Here is a 19,703-nt window from a genome sequence, read left to right on the forward strand (position 1 = left end):
TCCACACAAAAACAATTCAAATTGACCAATAGCTCAGTTTCCACACAAAAACATATATTCAATTTGATTATCTTAGTGTGTGCACAAAAACTCAATTCAATCAACTCTAGAATACAAAATAGGTTGGGAACTTCTTTTTCTAAAGAAAAATCTTGATGTTATATATCATGGCATATTCCCAAATACATTTTCGTATCTACCTATAAAATTTTACCATAAAATACACAATAACTTCTTTCTTATAAGCTACCTGATTATGCAAGCATCAAGTAAAATAGCATTCCTAATCCATATATGCATGCATACAAATTGCAGGGTTCACGAATAAAATAGACCTTCACAAAAGCAAAAAATTCCTCCTGAATGCGAACAACAACTGCCATTCTCTTCAAGTGGGATGCAAAGTGGTGTCTCTGAACAATCTGAACAGCATTGCCACTTCCCCTGCAATTTATAGCATGTCATAAAATCATGAAAAAAAAAAAATCTATTTATGCAGAAATTGGCTTCAAGACTTTAGTGGCTGTTTCCACCAAAATTAATAGACAAAGATATAGTCAATGACCAACTGAACTCTTTTTGATTGCTACCTTCATTTGTCTTTACTCTGGTTCTTAAGTGATTTTTTTACCCTCTTATGCTCTTTTATTAAGAATCTCTTGCTACATGTTCTTTAACAAAAAGAACATGTAAAGAAAGGAACCAATAACAGAAGCAAAAAGCGCAGCTAAAGCAAGGAAAAAGATAAAGAAAACGAATACATGTCCATAAAATCACATTCCAATCTTGGATTAAAGAATGAAAATAAAACTATATATAGAAATAAAGCCCAAAGAGCAATAAGACTAATGATATTGAAATGTCACAGCATACCTTTTTGGCATGACCTTTTCATCTGACTTATAACTCCAATCAATTCCCTTAAGTGCAGCCTTCTCTAGAGGATCACCTACCTACAGGCAACAATTCTTATTATTTTGTTACAAGAGTGGGCCTACAGGAATTTGTGATATGACAGCAACAGGAGCAATTATAAGCAAATAATTTTCAAATAAAAGATTGAAAATAATGTTCATCAGTGAGAAATGAAACATAAAAGCAAAACTTCAAGTAAAATATGAACAAAATATGATTAAAAAAATGGAACTTTCTAACACAGCAAGGACTCAAAGTAACATACATACTGAACAATGCCAGCAGGGAAAGACAAAACTACTCTTTGCCAAAGTATGTTTCCTATTGTGCCAAAGGTGGATGTAAATTTTCAACATATAGTTTAAGGGTTCCATTCTCATAGACAACCAAATTACACAGGGACACAGCAAGGATTCAAAGAACATACATACTGAACAATGCCAACAGGGAAAGAAAGAAATAATCTTTGCCGAAGTATGTTTTCTATTGTGCCAAAGTTGGATGTAAGTTCTTAATAGATAGGTTGAGAGTTCTTTTCTAACTGATGTTATTCTCAAGTTCCTAGTTTCTAGTAAGGGGCATCTTCTAAGAAAGTAGTCTCAAACAGTTTAACAACAACAGGTAACTTGAACCAACCAACATGAGTAAAAAAGAAGGATGAAGTGAATGAAAAAGAAGATACAAATCAATAGTTGTGAGCCATTTAAGGCTAACAAAATCTGAAGCAGCAATCTCTATTTCATTTTATTTCTCATACATACATGGCACATCCAATCTAAATGCCACAAGCAAACCAACCAGCCAAAAAGTAGGACCATAAAAGCACAAACTACATTAAGGAAAATTTATTATAGGTTCTCCATAAGGGAGCTGACGAACATTCAATAGTGTATTCAAATATGATTGCAGAAAAATGGTCACGGTTGGCATTCCTTGCAGACCAATGATACTTGGATAATTACATCAAATTCATAAGAATCCTGAGATTGTTAATAAAAGAATTCTGATGCCAAGCACTTGACTAAAATCTTATGCTGTGAAAAGTGCAATTCTTTACCAAAATACACTATATATATATATATATATATATAGACGAAACAAATAGCTTTAGAAACCCAATGTAATTCACCATCCAAGTACAACAATAAGGTTTGTCACAAAACTGAAAACCATATAAAATTACTTAATACTTATTATCCATGTCTATTATTGATTCAAGTGAAAACCAAAAAATTATTTTGGCCACAGTACATGTTAATCTATTCTGTATCAGCCTCATCAGCCTGAATTGCCCGATTACATACTGAATTATGTTTGCAAGATCAATAAAACACGTAAACATTGATTATTGATATTGTATAAATACCCACCAACCAAAATCAACAACACACAAAAAGAAAAGCAATTTGCTGATGGAAAAAACAAAAACTTACTTTGTTTGGTTTGGAGGCAGACCCTTTTGCCGATGGATGAAGAGACCGAGCGAGGTTTGGAGGCAGACCCTTTTGCTGATGGATGGAGAGAGAGAGTGACTGAGAGAGAGAAAAGCAGGCCCTTTTGCTGATGGATGAAGAGAGCGAGCGACTGAGAGAGAGAAAAGGAGAGGCGCTTGCGAAAAGAGAGGTTTATAATGGTTTTCTTAGGTTTCGGTTTTTTTTTTTTTTGGTTTTGGTTTTATTGTTTTATGTTTTATTATTTTTTTTTTAATGTTGTGCTGACGTGGAAAATTGTGGGAGCTTCAAAAGTTTCGGTTTTATATATATATATATATATAGATTAAATTTTATTTTGCTTTGTTTTGTTTTAATATATGGAAACCTGAAGTATTATATTAAAAAGAAATTTCTAAATAAATTTAGAGTTTATGTTAAATTAAAGAAATAAGTTGTAATAAAGTATGCCCCTATAAAATTTCGCCTAAAATTATACAAAATGATAAGATTGTATTTGAAATATCTAATCTCTAGTTTACATTTATGTGTTTTTAAAATGTGTTATTTTTAATAAGATTTCAAACGGTTGGCATGGTCCTACAAACCATAAAATTGATTGTCTTTTAAAAATCATTTTAATATTTGTCTCGCCAAGTACAACACTCTTATTATTATTATTATTAAATTTTTTTTTTTTTTTTATATAAGATAGAACCTCTCTCTTAGAGACTTGAACCGTCCTTACCTCCCTACACTTCACACCAAGAGTTTGCGGTGGTTATAACACTCTTATTATTATTAATATATAACTCATGCAAACGCATGAAAACATTTAAAATCAAACACAATTTTTATTATAAAAATATAAATAATTAATCAATTTTTAAAATAAGTAAATGTAATTAGCCACTTATTAAAATTCTTACCTCAATTTAATACTACTTGTGATCATTTTTTATTTTTTATTTTTTATTTTTAATAAGGTAGAATGTGTGGTGATCTTTGTTGTGTGATAATTTTTATTAAGTATATGTGATTATTATTATTTTTTAATATCATAGTTCATTAGTATTAGATTTTTAGTATTTTGCACTCATTAACTCACTTGGCACAAAGATTTAAAAACTTAAGTGGACACATGATGCAAAATTGGATTCTAATTTCAAATTCTAATTGAACTTTTTCTAAACTTTGCTTACACACACACACACAAGCATGTAACCCATGCAAACACATGAATGCGTTTAAAATTAAACACAACTTTTATTATAAAATATAAATAATTAGTCAAATTATTAAAAAAAAATAGCAAGTGACACATGTATACGTATAGATACATTTAAAATTAAACAAAAAATTTTATTATAAAATATAAATAATTAGTCAAATTATTATTTTTTTAAAAAGTAAACATAATTAGTCACATATTAAAATTTTTACCTAAATTTAATGCTACTTATGATCATTTTTTTCTTCTAATTTTTAATAAGATAGAACATATGGTGATTTTTGTTGTATGGTGATTTTTATTAAGTATATGTGATTGCTTATTTATTTATTTATTTTATAGTTTGTTAATATTAGATTCTTAGTATTTTGCACTCATTAACTCACTTGACACAAATATTAAAAAACTTAAGTGGACACATGGCATAAATTTAAGCGGATAATTATGGTGTGGTCCCACATAAATTTAGACATATGACACAAAATTGGATTCTAGTAATATATACTAGTAAATTTCTAAAATATGTAATGGTTTCTCATTTTAGAGAGAGAGAGAGATATATATATATATATATTAATATAAATATATATATGATTTAGAATTTAATTAATTTTAAACTCTTTAGATTTTGCACCCAATAATTCACTTGCCACAAAAATAAAAAACTTAGATAGACACATGGGAAAAATTGGATTTCAATTGAAATCCAACTTATAATCTAATTGGATCTGGATTCTTCGATTTTTACCTTCAATAACTCACTTTGCACAAAATTAAAAATTGAATACAACATGTGGCGCAAAATTGAGAATTCAATTAAAATCTAATTGAATTTTTTTCTTAATTTTGTCTATTAATATATATATATATATAGATTATTAGCTATTTTTTTTTGTAAATATTATTATTATATATTCTTTAATATTATGATGCATTGCGAAAAGTTTTTGTCATTCAATTAATACTTTCTAGTATTTCAAAGTTTAAACAAAGATATTCAAAATTCAAATTACCCTAATCATCCATTGCCTTGGAAACTGTAGGCATTAACTAATATCTTGGAGCCAGTTGGCAATACTTGCTAAATGAATTGCCTCACTCGATCTTCCTCTAGAGAAATTAAATGAATATGATTAGAGTTTAACAACTAAGAATGGGATTTTTTTTTCTTCCATTTAGCATCATTTTAGCAACAATTTCATTAGTTATCATGTTTTTGAAACATTTTAGAAAACTAACATCTCGAGTTTGTTAGACTCAATTTCAACTAAGGAAATCAAGTCTAATACACTCGACTTATGCTTTAGCAAAGGTTGATGTGGATCTTTTGTATATGTGGATCTCGAGTTTAATACACTCAATTTATGCTTTAGAGAAGAAATATCAAATATTACACATTTGATCTGGAAAACACAGAGAAGAAGAAGAAGAAGAAAGATTTTTTTTTTTTGTAGATGGGTTTGGTTTTGTAGGTAGAGATGACAACAGAGGGGCGGATTTGGTTTTGCAGGTCACTTCACGGAGTGGGTTTAATTTTGCCATGGGTCTCTTCTTCTTCTTCCTCTTTTTCTTTTCCTTCTTTCTTCTTCTTCTCCTTCTTTTTGCTTCGTTCTTCTTTCTTTGTTCTTCTCCTTTGTTTCTCAGATCAGTAAAACTAAATCGAGTGCGTGAGACTTGAGTTCTATGCGTATAAAAATTTACACATCAACCTTTTAGAGCATCAAAATCGAGTGCGTGAGACTTGATTTTGTTCGTTGAAATCAAGTTTAACAAACTCGAGATGTTAGTTTGCTAAAAATTTTCAAAAACATGCTAACTTATGAAATTTTTGCTAAAATGATGCTAAATTGGAAGGAAAAAAAATAAACCTCTAAGAATGTATTGCATCATTCTGTTTTCCCATATGTTTATCCGTTTATGGGCTTTAGACTTTATGACTCCTCCGTTCCGTGTCCCAGCCAAATAGGCCCACTCCAAAACCTCAACGTGCTTGCTTGCATTGAGGTTTTTATTTTTATTTTTTATTAATATCTAAATACAATAGAATTTAACTCGGTTCAATTTGGTCTATTTTGGTCTAATTCGGTCTAAATTGGTATACTTTGTTCTTTTTGGTTCTTTTTGCTCTAATTCGGTTTACTTTGGTCCAATTTGTTCCACATTGGTCTAATTTAGTCCATTTTGGTCTAAGTCCACTTCAGTCTATTTTGGTCCATTTCAGTATAATTCAGTCCAATTCGGTCTACTCAGTTCATATTGGTCCAATTCGGGCCATTTCAATCTATTTCAGTGCACTTACTTAAGAATGGAAAAAATGGATTTTGTTATCAGACATAAGGGCATTCATTTAGAAAATATTATAGAATATGAAAATACAGTTTTTTATATTTCCTTATATATAAAAAAGAAAAAAAGAAGAAAAAAAAGATTGTAATCTTTGTAATAAGACAGCCTACTTTTTTTTTTTTTTTGAAAGCAAGACAGCCTACTTTCAAATATGTGTTCGTAAGATTTCCTATTTTCCTTTAGTTTGTCGACTCAGTATCTATCTATAGGTTTAGATTCCAAGTTTTTTTTGTCTCAAGAGATTCTATTCCTCTATATGGTGCGTGCCACACACCCTTAATCACTGGTCACTAATTTGGCAAAACAGTATCTGCACGCTCATTCCTTGTAGTAGGAAAGCTCCACAGTCCAAACTAAAATTTAACACTTTTCAGTTGTGAATAATGGACCCATATTTTGTTTTGCAGCGTATGGCTTGTCTGAGATAATGGTCCTTATTAAATTCTGCAATTTCTGTGGCTTCTATTGAAGAAGGGGGCACAAAGTCATTTACAAGTTTGTGGAAATTTGGATGCAACTTTTATTGAGAGATTTGTTTTCTTGTTCTAAATTTCAAATTTCACATGTCATGGGTCATTGGGTCCCATCTTCATTGATATTCTCTAATCTTTAGTCTGTTTTGAGGCAATTGATATTATTCAAATTCTTTTCTCTGTAACCATGCAATTAATATTTCAATTGAATTGAATATGAAGAATTTTTTTTTTTTTAATTAGTGGGAATTGTTATGTTCAAAGCACATATCTAATTTTACCAATCTTTTAAGCATAAGTTAGTTCCCCATTGAAAAGTCTTAATAATAAAATATTAATTAAAATCTTCTTCATCAATATTTGTAGAAAAAATAATAATTAAGTATAATTCTTTAGATGTAGTATATTATGTTCCTTAATTAAATTCAAACACACAAATACTTAGGTGCAGTCATTCACATGTGTTGTGAAACTTTAGAGTGATAAAATCTGCTTATCAGCATGTAATAATCTAAACTAGTATGAAGTTGGAGAATACCCCTACTTCTTTAAAACAAAATTATTTAGTATTTTACTTGGTTAAAAAAAACAGACCCCTAAGATTTGAGGGAAATATGAGTGGTTCCCATATTTGTGATACTTGAATACGGGTTCAAAAAGTTCCTACTGAAAATAAAAAGAAATGTAAGTTAAATTACAAAACTCTTGTGACACTCAAAAAAAAAAAAAAAAACCTTTAGCTAATGCAAAGCTAAATGGACTCCTTGTAAATTTTATGGTAACATACAAAGAAGAAGTTAATTAATATTATTGAAACAAATAACTTAAACTAAAACTTTGAAATCCATATCCTTCACTCTAAATACCATTATATATACCAATAAACCGAGTTTTTCTTCAAACTAGTTTAGAGAAAAATCCTTCAAACTCCCTATATACCTTTATATTGAGTGTAAATTTTGAAAATCTAAATGTTAAATTGTATGTCCTTATTATATTTTTCATGCTTATAAAATTTCAAGAAGTTCAAAAATTAATTATTATGTCATCAAATAAATATTAAAATTTTAAGTTTTATAAGTTTATTGATTGAATAATAAATAACATCAAATTGTTCAAATTTGATATGCATATTAAAAATATAAAGAAATAAAATTCAATAGTTAAATTTTTAAAATTCAAATTCAGAAAAAGAATATATGAAAAGATTGAAGATATTTTATTTATTTATTTATTTTAACGGATAGTATATAATCCCTTGATCTAGAAAAAATCTCCCACCAAAATTACCAGTTAACAGTATGACTAGAAACTAGATAAGTGTCCAAACTCCAAAGACTCCACGTACCTGCTTGTAAGTGTGTGGCGACTGTCAGTCTCTTCTTCTACTTCTACCCATCTCTTTCTCCCTGCCATTATTTTATTCATCACACCCCCATCATCTACCTCCTCTTCACCACCAAACAAACAAATCCAAAAAAAAAAAAAAACACCAAACACCCTTCAACTCTCTCTCTCTCTCTCTCTCTATAATGGCAATCACTTTCTCCAACTTCTCCACCAACCCTTTCACTCTTGCCTCCTCCCCACCTCACCACTATCACCACTCTTCACCTCAAACCTTCACCATCACAACCCATCACTTCCCCACCACCACTACCACTACTTCACGCCTCTTCACTCCTTCTCTCATTACTTTCACCACCTTTCACAAGCGTCCCACCACCATAACTCACTCCACCTTCAACACCGGCGGAGGCGGTGGCATAGGCGGTGGAGAAGGAGGAGGAGGAGGAGGAGGAGGAGGAAGAGGTGGAGATAGTGGTAATGATGATAATGACAATGGTGACAAGGAAAGGAACAAAGAAGAGGCTGTGATGGCCTTGTTAGAGGCTGGCAGGTCAGTGGAGACTGTGCCAAAGGACTTCGCTGCGGCTATAGAGGCTGGAAGGGTACCTGGGTCGATTGTTAAGAGGTACTTTGAGCTCGAGAAGTCGGTACTGTTCCGATGGTTGCTTCAGTTTGGTGGGTTTAAGGAGCGTTTGCTTGCTGATGATCTTTTCTTGACAAAGGTTGCCATAGAGTGCGGTGTTGGCATCTTCACCAAGGTTTTTGCTCTTGTTTCTGCTTCTTCACACTGCTCTACCGTTCTCTTTTGCTTGTTTTTATACCCACCAATGATGGATTCTAGCTTTCTTTGCTTTGTTCTAATAAATTACGACCTGTCCCAAAAGGCTATTAGAATCCTGGTTATATGATTAAACTCATCGTTACTAAGGTAATTTATCATAGAAAGGTGTGGGTGGTCTTCAGTTCTAACCTTTCTCTAATCTTCCACATTAAAAGGCTAAGGCAATTAGTAATTTATTATGGTATCAAATGGTCCTAAGTTCAAACCTTGTCTCAACTCTACCTCCGATTTAAAAAGTTAAGGATAGAAAAAAAATGAATTCAATCATTTAACCGGAAAGAATGAATGAAATTTGTTAACCATTGTTTTAGCACAGTAGGGATCCAACATATGAGACTTTTAACCTTTTTAAAATGGGAATTTAGGACTACTTGCTCTAATAACATGATAAATTACCATTTGTTTTAAAAGCTTACTCTATTAGGGAATTGTGAATTATTATTATTATTATTTTAATAGTTTCTGCTTCACACTGCTCTACCTTTCTTTGCTTCTTTTCATATCAACTACTACAAAATTCTAGCTTTCCTTGCTATGTGTTTCTGCTTCACAATACTCTATCATTCTTTTCTTCTTTTCATACTAATTACTACTAGGTTCTATCTATCTTTGCTGTGTGTGTTTCTGCATCACAATGCTCTATCATTCTTTGCCTCTAATCATATCCATTTCTATATTATAGCTTTTTTTTTCCTCGGCTGTGTATGTGTGTTTGTTTGTTTCTGCTTCACACCACAATTTTTTGCTTCTTCTCATTGTTACTAAAAGATTCTAGCTTTCTTTGCTGTGTGTGTGTTTAAGAGTAATAATTATTTTATTATTCGGATAGAATATTTATCCATCTGTTTTCCTTGCAGACCGCAGCAGAGTTGGAGAGGCGTAGAGAAAAGTTTACCAAGGAGCTAGATTTCGTTTTTGCTGATGTGGTATGTTTTCTTGGTTATCTGAATCTACTGTGACATTCCACAAGATTTTATGTCTCAAATTTGAAGTGCTACTTGGCTTTTTAATTCAAGTCAACAATGAATGGAATTTGCATCTTTCTGATATAGTTTTCATCTTAGGTGATGGCCATCATAGCAGATTTTATGCTTGTCTGGCTTCCTGCTCCTACTGTTTCCCTCCGCCCGCCTCTTGCAGTCGGTGCTGGATCAATTGCTAAGTTTTTCTATGGCTGTCCTGACAATGCGTTTCAGGTAATTGTTTGTGTTATAATTTCTTAACTGTTGTGTGTTTCGGGCTGTTGTTTTGATCCTCAACTTCAACATTATATGAACCTTATGTAATGTAATCAATTATTTTCGTCTAAAATCCTCCATGCAGGTGGCTTTGGCTGGAACATCTTATTCATTTTTACAGAGAATAGGTGCAATAGTGGTATGTCTTGGATAACTATAAGGATTTTAACTGTAGTTTACAATGAATCAGAAATTTATGGTATATCAATCTCTTTTGCAGCGTAATGGAGCCAAACTATTTGTAGTTGGGACTGGTGCATCTTTGGTAAGTGAAAACCATACATGTTTTGAAATGCCTTGTATGTAATTTTCTTTCTATTTAGTTGTAATATAGTTTCAATTTGTTCTAACCACTTTTGTGCTCTGTTGTCCATCAAAAGGGAATTTCCATATTTTGTTGCCATCTACAATAACCATACTTTATGAATCAGAGGAGTCCTAGTATGGGTTCTTCCTAATTCCTAAAGCACATTTTATTTATCCTATCTTTATTTTGTATATTCTTTGTGGAAAACAAAGTAGAAGTATATAACTTCACATACTAATTCACAATTAGATACACCTGGTTTGAGAACTGGAAACATAGTGCACCAAGGCTATTTCAAGGAATGTAGTTCAGTAACTGTGTGCAGATTGTTTTACAGGGTTTTGGATTTGATGACAGTTCATAAACAGGCTTTGATATGTTTCATATAATGAGGTGTCCAAAATGCATGGTGTTATGTTATTTATAAGTTTGCTTTTATGTGGTAGAAAATAAGGCTGCATGTCAAAGTTCTATTTGTTAGAATAATGGTTAAATAATTTTATTCTCCTTTCTTTAATAACTTAAGATTTTGAGATCAGTGATAATTTATCACGGTATCAAATTAAGTAGTCTAGAGTTCAAACCCTATCTCCACTATACTTCCCATTTAAAAATTTAAAATCCCACTTGTTGGGCTCCATTTATTAACAGGAAATGCTTAATCTTTTGGGATAGTAGTAATTTATCATTAACTATCATTTTTTTTTTTTGGTTTAGGGCTCATGATATCACTTCTATTTGATGTCATACGACTAATAGCAGCATTTTTCAGGTTGGTACAGGGATAACAAATTTGTTGATCAATGCACGAAAGGCTATTGATAAATCTTTCGCTGGTGAAGCAGAGGATGTGCCTGTATTATCAACCAGTGTTGCATATGGTGTTTATATGGCAGTTTCTAGTAATCTAAGGTATGTGGGTTTATTTGCAACCACATCATAACATAATAATACTCATTAAGTCATGAAAAGGTGAGGCTAGTAATAGCTGATCATCATCTGTATGTACAGACAATAGTCAGTTTACAGGACAAATTATATGCTTTCTTTGTTTAACAGGTACCAAGTTCTCGCTGGAATAATTGAACAACGAATCCTAGAGCCCATGCTGCATCAACACAAGATTATTCTGAGTGCTATTTGCTTTGTTGTTCGAACTGGCAACACATTCTTGGGGTCATTGATGTAAGATTTGAGATCTCCTAGGATGTCATATGTCAATTTTTTGTATTTCTTCTTTTCACTTCTCAAGGTCTTTTATATATTCTGCAAACAGGTGGGTGGATTATGCACGCTGGACTGGAATCCAAAAGATACGGGAGTAGAGGCTGGAAAATATCATTTTCATCATTATTGTAAGTAATTTTTATATTTGAATAGATTTTTTTTTTCTATTTGTGCAATTGCAGAGGATGATGGTAGATCAATTTGGGTTCTTTGGTTTTGTACATTGTGTATTTATTTATGAAATCAGAAGTGTGGATGTAAATATATTATAATGAATGTCATAGGTACCAAGAATTTCCTTGAATCCCCACATGTCGTGGTCACTTGTGAACATCTGCAGAAAAATCCAACTATAAATTGAGTCGCATTCATGTTAGACAATTGGTGTTGGTGCCATTCTAATGGTGTGGTACGAACTGAGCAGGCATTGACAACAGGGTGGCTAAAATAAATTCTATTCGGAATTCTATTTGTTATATTTGTAGTGGTTAAAGAATGCATTCTAGCGTTTGCCTTGGAGAGTTGGAGGGCAAAGCAGCGTAACAGCTTTGTTAATGTGAATATATTAATTGTTAAGTAAATTTCATTTGGCTCCCTTTATGGCACTTGAGTTTCAATATGAAGCATAATCCATGTTATGGTTTGATTGGTTCCCCTCTTCCTCCATTCCTCCAATTTAAAGCAAATTTTTCATTATGCAAAATAGCATCCATCCATGTTTTGGTTTTAATTGATATTATGCCAAGTAGTCCTGCCTGTCCTTCATGCTCCTCAGTTAAAAGAACAATGTCCCTTCCCGGAATTCGGTTGTTATTTTTCTTTTAAAGCTCCTATACTCATACTTTATGGCTTTATTTTGCGCAGTAATTTTTGTTTGAAGACATTTTGCTCCATGTATTTAAATAACACTATAAGTATCCGCAATCAAACAAATTCTTTTGAGGCAAAAAGTCTATTTTGGTCATTGCATTTTGGTCATTGTCAATTTGATCACCTATTATGAACTCATTAATAAAAATTGATTGCTACCAAAATGTAAGGACCTAATTGATAATGACCCTAAAATAGTATTTTCTCCCTCTTGTAATTTGAATATTGTACTTCAAAAAGTTGGGGTCATTTTTTAATTTTTTTTTTTAATTTTAATTTTTATATACGATAGGATATTAAACCTATGATGTTTGTTCCATGATGACTGTTTTTTTAATAATCAAGCTAAAATGCCAATTGATTTCTTTTTAGTTTAAATCAATATGTAGGTCCTTTTTAACTCAATTAGCAAAGTTTCTTATTATCAAATAAGAGACCTCTTACATTAAGAGAGGCATTTGTTAAGTCCTATGTACACCTAGTAGTGTGAACTTGTACTTTTATGCAAAGAACATTGCAAAACCGCTCACAAAGAACAATTGGCTAGATAATATTGAGTATTGTTTTCTCCATTAATGCATCCTTTGGTTACAGACTTGCTGAGAAAACAGTAGATAGAGAGGAAATGAATAAAAATAAAGGGAAAAGAAATTGGCCGCCAATATTGCAGAATATAGTTACAGTAATGCATCCTGACTTGATGTGAAAACAATACAAAGAGGAAGAGAATAAAAATAACGCCAAAAAATAATTGGTATCAATATTGCAGAATAGAGTTAACAGTCCTAGAATATTTAGGAAACAAATTGTAAAAGGCCATGATCACTTTTGAAGATTTCAGATGTTAGCAATGTTAGAAAAAAGAGAGAGAAAAGAGAAAATTGACATGGAGATTATGTGGTTTGAAAATATGCCTACATCCACCAGAGGATGCGGTGGGAAAATTCACTATTAGAAAAAATAAATAAATAAAGGTTTACAATAAATTATAGTGCCTCTAAAAAAGCCCAAAACCAGGACATTGAATTTCCCAATGAAGGGGTAAACAAAGCCTCACTGGGCCTCATGGCCTCATGGTCTCTAGACTAGAGACCGATGTTACTTTCCAATTCAGTATATGAGCCACCATCTCTAACAGACATAGTAAAGACAGTAAACAAACATCAACAAGACAAAAACAAATATTCCTTCCACACACACCACATGGAAAGTTGAAACGAATTGCATCTGCCTTTCGAACTATCTGCAAGCACAAAGACAGTAAGATTCATCAGTGATTACCTAAAGGGCAAGAAGTCCAACCAGAATTCCTCTGTTGTAATGAAAACTAGGGAAAAAAAAAATTCATCAAGAAATATTTTTATCTGTATCTACTTTCTAGTGATGCAGATATGCAGCAATCCTATATTAGGCAGTTGCCATGGTTATTATGTGACGCTTCACATAGGTTATGGCACCATATATAAAGAATTAGTTAGACTAAAGAGTATACACACTGCCATCAAATTAGAATGAGATAGTAAAACGATAATATCCAATTATCCATTGAACTTCGAACAATAACTTGACGTAGGGTAGTAGTAGTTATGGCAGAAAAGAAATCTGCTTAGGTTCTGCATGATAGATAAGAATTGATGGACCATTAACCCTAGATGAGAAGCTGATGTGCAAACCCAATAACTGGATGAGATTTTAGGAAGTAAAATCATCGTCAATAACAGTCTGTAGTTTGATTAGCCTCTAAATGGTAAAATTCTAGACCCCAATTTCATTGCTCAGAACATAGTGAAACCGCATGACATAAATATTGAGTTAGTTTTCTCATTGACAATATTCTCAAAAATGCAATGAATCTGTAATGGTGGGTAATTTATTTCCTTTATGTCCAGGCATATGCCAAAGCCTATGTGTAAGTATAAAATGAAAATAAGTTAGTGATGCAAACTATAAAACCAGAGGTGGCTATGGCAGGTTCTTAAATATAGTAAGGTATATACTGCAAAAAGCATGTAAGAGGTTATCACAGAACTCAGCTTTGGTTCTCATTTTGTTACTGGGCTGGGTTTACCTGGCTAAACATACAAAATATTGAACACTGTCCTATAAAAAGTTTGGACATGTATGCTGTGTAAACATATAAATTTGGAGATTTAATAAATGACTTACCTAGATGTCAATGCAATGCGAAAGTTGAACATCCTCTTGTTTGCAAAATCAGGAATTCACCTGTTGAGCTGTGTTGTGAATGAATCTGTTGTCACTGTTTCATGGATAAATTTGTTGTCAATCAAAACACAAGGGATGTGAGCTATCTTGGACCACTCTTGTCCTTTCTCGTTATTGCAATGTTGACTTAGCAGAGGACAATTACGGATTTCAAGTTGTGAAAGTGAGGGAGGCAGGCCCTCCTTTGGTAAGGATGTGAGCTTTAGGCAATTATAGATCTTTAGTTGGTTTAAAGATGTGAGGTTTTGAAACCCCCTGGGGGACAGACATTCCAGGTTTTGAAAATATGAAATGCATAGAATTGAGAGAGAGTTTGGCAGCAGCATCATGACCCCATTCTTCCTTTCACCTGGAAAGGAATCAACATCTAGACATTCACCATGAATGGAGAGTTTTATAAGAGAAGTGAGTTGTTGCAACCCCCACTCAAACATTGGTTTGTAGAACTTCAGGTCATTCATATTAAGTTCTATTAGGTTGGTAGGTAAACCCTCTTGTGGAGAGGGCAGACTGTCTAGACGGTTAGATATATCCAATTTTTGAAGAGAAGTGAGGTTGCGCATACCGTTAGGTAAGGCCTTGAGATTCTTACAGTTTTTGATCCCGAGAACTCTCAGGTTTGAAGGCAACCCTGCTGGTGGGAAGGAAGAAAAACTTTGACACCAAAAAATTTGGAACTGGCGAAGTTTGCTGAGGTTGTGTAGGTCATCCGGCAAGGATTTAAGGCCATGGCAATTCCAAATCTTAATGCATTCAAGGGATGTGTTCTGGTGCAACCTCTCTGCTATTTTCTGCAGCTTTGAGATTGATTGAATCTCAAGGTATTGAAGTGCTGCTGGCAATTTGCCTGTTGATGACAGACACATGAGCTTTGGGCATTCCCTCAGAAGGAGGTGTGTAAGCGTGGCAGGTAACTTGCCACTTGAAGTTAAGGTTGTGAGAGATGGACATGATTTGATGTCTAAGTACTGAAGATGAGTTTTGCTTCTGTTGTTGATATCCTCATCATGCATCACTGAAGAAGAAGAAGAAGAACCCTCTCCCTCGTCTAGCACACACTGCAAATTCATACAATGAGATATCTCCAACCTTTTTAGAGTGGTTGGTAGCTGTCCTCTGGCAATGGACTTCATAGAATCACAACGAACAACACACAACCGCTCAAGACATGCATTTTCTCTGCTGTGCAACGTTCCCTCTGGTAGTAATGATTTCAGACCACTGCAGCTTTTTATTTGAATTACTTTCAGCATGGATGGAAAACCAGATGCTGGAAAGGAAACTAGTGTTGGGCAGTCTTCAATAGACAGCTCTCGTAGGAATTTGAGTCTGTGCAACCCTTCAGGTATTTTCTCCCACAAAGTTGTGAGCTTTTCAGAATCAACAATCTTCAAATATTCTACTTTTCTTACTCCATGCATTAACCCTACTGTTGCATTTCCAAACTCTGAAATTTTTGAAAAAACCATGGAGTATGGTGAGCCAAAGCCAACAGAACTTTCACATTCCACTCTTTTGCATCCCTCAATTACTAATACACACAGCATTGGTAAGTTTGAAACTGAAACTACCAAATTCCAACATCCATGAATCACAAGCTTTTTTAATAAAGGAAGATGGCCTGGCAATTTTCTCACCAGATTATGGCATCTTATGATTGAAAGCTTACGCAAGCAAGCAAATGCTTCATTAACTCCAAGAGGAGTCCAGTTTTCCCATCTTGGCATATTCTCAAAATGTAAAGTCTCCAAGGATTGAAAAGATCTCGAGCAACTTTCCCCATAAAATTCTCGGCCAACACTCTTCACTCCAGCCATTCCTTTAATGAGAAGATCTTTGAGAAAGGGTAGTTGCCCAACTGGTGGCAAGAAACTGCAGTTATCACAATTTTCAAACCTTAGGAACACTAAATTAGAAAATGAAGGATCTCCTATCCAAGTTGGGAATTTGGTTCCACCATAGCACTTCACAGTAAGCTCTTTCAACTTCACATTAGGCTGTAGCATGTTAAGTACTTCCAACTGGGTTTCTTCATCTTGTGATTCATTAAGGTTGCTACTCCATTCCATCACAACCTCATTAAGGTCTTGCTTACCATATAAATAACTGTCTCTTGCCTCCTGAGCTTTAGTTACATTCTCCAATTTTGAGATGCACAGTGTCCCTCGAAGATGCACCAAGGGCCCTAGCTCTCTTATTACACAGAAACTATCTGCTTTGCCCACAACAAAGTTGGACAATGTTTGGAGACTAGTCAAATTACCTATGCTTAGAGGCATTCCTTCCAATAAATTTGATCCAAAAATATTCAAATGACGCAGGTTGAACAGTTTACCAAAATCAGGAGGCAAGAACTTTAAAGAAGAGCAATTTTCTAATAGCAATGTTTGTAAATTGTAAAGAGTGCTTATTGATGCAGGCAAGCTTCTGAGTTGTGTGCGAGAAAGGTCAAGGTACCGCAAATGCTTGAGATCACCAATTGTTTCTGGTAGATAAACTATGCGATATCCACTCAAAGAAAGCACCCGTAGGTTTTGTAATTTAGGCAGCAATTGATTAATAATGTGATAAGACAGATAGGAATACCCAACATATGGTGCCATTAGTGGTAGGAAGGTCCGCAAATGCTTGAATTCAGAAATTGCCTCAAACTTCTTAGCTCCATCATATCTGCTACCAACAAAAGATAAATGGCGAGCTTTTCTGGAAACTTTGCTTCGCTCGTTGCCCTCCAGTTTAGTCTCCAACCTGAAGTAGCTTATTCCTGCAACCCATTGAGCTAAATCACTGATGAGGTCGTGCATCACGAATCGTGATTTATTACTGCTTGACTGCTGAAAAAATGACCTTGACAGTAGATCACGAAAGTACTCGCCACCTAAATCTTCCATCGGCTTATCACCTTCTGCTTGATAAATCAAACCTTCTGCCATCCAAAGCAGGATCAGTTGCTTCTCTTCAAATTCATAGTCCCTTGGGAATAATGAACAATAAGCAAAGCACCTCTTTAGATGATGAGGGAGATGGTGGTAGCTCAATCTTAATATGGGAAATATGTCACTTCCCATGTTTGATGAACTCCACAATTTGCCATTCATTATATCCTCCCACTCATCTAACTCTTTACCACGGAAAAGGCCACCAAGAGTCCTTGCTGCCAAAGGCAATCCCCTGCACCTTTCAAGAATTCTCTCACGAATTAGGCCTGAATTTCCAGGTCTACCAACATGTTCATTCATCAAGGAATGCTGGACAAATATTGCCCAGCAATCATTGTCGGATATGAAATCCAGATTATAAGACTGAACTGCTCCCATCACCTTTCCAACACTTGCATTTCGTGTGGTCACAATTATTCGACTCCCTGCTGCTCCAGCACTGAAAGGAGGTAGCAGTGCTTCCCACAGGCCATAATTCTCATTCCAAAGATCATCTAAAACAAGCAAGAACTTTTTACCCTCTAATTCACTCGCCAGCTTCACCTGAACTTCATTCAACTCTTTGAGATGGCAGGGTTGGGAAGTGACTGATTCAAGAAGAGCTTTTGTTACCATCATAACATCAAAGTCATCAGACACACATATCCAGGCTCTTGGATTGAAATGCTTAACTGCATCATCATTGTACACAAGCCTAGCAAGTGTTGTCTTACCAACCCCAGCCATACCAACAATAGAAATGACATGAAAATTAGCATCATCAGTTTGCTCATCTTTTAAAATGAGTTCTATAATCTTCTTTCTATCTTCATCTCTGCCTATCACAGGTCCATATGGCACACTTGTGCTGGATGGCCTTCTCCATATCTTTACAGACATACCACCATCTTTCAACCCAAGTCTGTCTTTTTGTTCGGTTATTTCTTTTAACCGTTTACTGATTTTTTCAATCTCAAACTTCATCGTAAGGTTGAATTTAACAGCACTAGGAGTAAAACGAGTAGGGACTAAGTTTCTAACCATACTTGCTGGGCTACCAGACTCAGGTTCTGCCTTCAACTTGCGCTGCATAGCTTCAATGGCAAAATCATCAAATAAGTCTTCAAGATCATAAGCCAAATCTCTGATAGCTTCCAGCCATTGCTTCACATCTTCATCTGTCAATTGCTTCTCCTCAGCATCTTTAAGAACCATCTGAATTGCCGACAGGGTTTGCCTCCATTTCTCCAGCTTCTTCTTGACACTTTCCCTGAACACCAAGCTCATCAACTCACGGGGTGCCAACCTATCAAACAGCACTTGAAGAACTGCTCCAAGAAACACCTCTGACAACATGGTCTAAGTTATAAGACAAAGAAGGAATCTGGGTTCTGAATTATGATGGAAAAGAAAGGAAAGGAAAGGAAAGGATTAAAAATGGCTTGCTGCTTTGATAGCTTGTTGTGCAGTTTGCAATTTGGTTATGGTTTGAAACTTGCAATGTGTACTCCAAAAGGGTAGATAGAGAATGGTTGGTAGTAAAGGATGCCAAGTTGGGTCATCACTAGGTTTAAGAGTTCAGCCTTCCCCAGTTAATTGCTGTAGCATGGTATCTGAATATGAAAAATTCAATGAATTAGTATGACCCAATTGTCATTTGAAAAATAGACTTAAGATGGCTATTGGACTTAAAAGACTTCACATTGGGTAGGTGGGAACTTTTACTTTTTATTTTTAAGAATCAAGTAGGTGTGAACTTAATTCAATAAGAATATATATTAATTAACAAATTAACAAGTCAATGCTATAGTGGAAAGTCCCAGTAAATGAGAGCAATGCCAAGAACCTGCATAGCTTGACTTGTCAACGAGTGAACGTGGTTTCAGCAGGATGGTGGAAATCTCCGTTCAAAGCTTTTGTTCCAAAAAGAATAGTCTCGTAAAGTAAAAGATCCATTGTAATTGGGAGTGTGATGTGGCAGGTAAAGGATTTATCAATTCCGTTTCGGTTTGACTTATTTGGTAAAAAGTAATTAAAATAGTAAAAAAATTGGCAGAGGTATATGCAATTTGCAATTTGGTTATGGTTTAGAACTTGCACCGTAAACTCAAAAAGATAGAGAATGGTTGGTAGTAAAGGATGCCAAGTTGGTTCATTACTAGTTTTAAGAGTTTAGCCTTTTCCAGTTAATTGCTATAGCATGGTATCTGAATGTGAAAAATTCAATGAATTAGCATGAACCAATTGTCATATGGGAAATAGACTTACGATGGATATTAGAGACTTCAAATTGTTTTGTGTTTAGGTGGGAACCTTTTATTTTTTATTTTT

General features: G+C 34.1%; 2 protein-coding genes and 1 long non-coding RNA gene across 3 annotated transcripts; 1 reads left to right on the forward strand and 2 right to left on the reverse strand.

Annotated features, from left to right (window-relative positions):
- On the reverse strand, nt 1–2,446 carry LOC115983524. The gene is made up of 3 exons (XR_004090087.1): nt 2,349–2,446; nt 874–953; nt 1–444 (listed from the first exon to the last, which is right to left on the reverse strand). It is a non-coding gene; the product is annotated as an uncharacterized LOC115983524 (long non-coding RNA).
- A 5,280-nt stretch (nt 2,447–7,726) lies between these two features.
- On the forward strand, nt 7,727–11,975 carry LOC115986898 (protein RETICULATA-RELATED 4, chloroplastic-like). Its single transcript, XM_031110265.1, has 9 exons — nt 7,727–8,503; nt 9,444–9,512; nt 9,651–9,782; nt 9,910–9,963; nt 10,045–10,089; nt 10,904–11,043; nt 11,191–11,316; nt 11,408–11,486; nt 11,643–11,975. The coding sequence occupies exons 1-8, from the start codon at nt 7,928–7,930 to the stop codon at nt 11,454–11,456; spliced, it is 1,191 nt and encodes a 396-aa protein (XP_030966125.1). The 5' UTR covers nt 7,727–7,927; the 3' UTR covers nt 11,457–11,486; nt 11,643–11,975.
- A 1,125-nt stretch (nt 11,976–13,100) lies between these two features.
- Nucleotides 13,101–19,052, reverse strand: LOC115984101 (putative disease resistance RPP13-like protein 1). Its single transcript, XM_031107004.1, has 2 exons — nt 14,395–19,052; nt 13,101–13,471 (listed from the first exon to the last, which is right to left on the reverse strand). Exon 1 carries the CDS (start codon nt 18,726–18,728, stop codon nt 14,451–14,453), a length of 4,278 nt encoding a protein of 1,425 aa, XP_030962864.1. The 5' UTR covers nt 18,729–19,052; the 3' UTR covers nt 13,101–13,471; nt 14,395–14,450.
- Nucleotides 19,053–19,703: the final 651 nt, after the last annotated feature.

The sequence above is a fragment of the Quercus lobata genome, chromosome 4 (genome assembly GCF_001633185.2).
Source record: "Quercus lobata isolate SW786 chromosome 4, ValleyOak3.0 Primary Assembly, whole genome shotgun sequence".
NCBI lineage: Eukaryota > Viridiplantae > Streptophyta > Magnoliopsida > Fagales > Fagaceae > Quercus > Quercus lobata.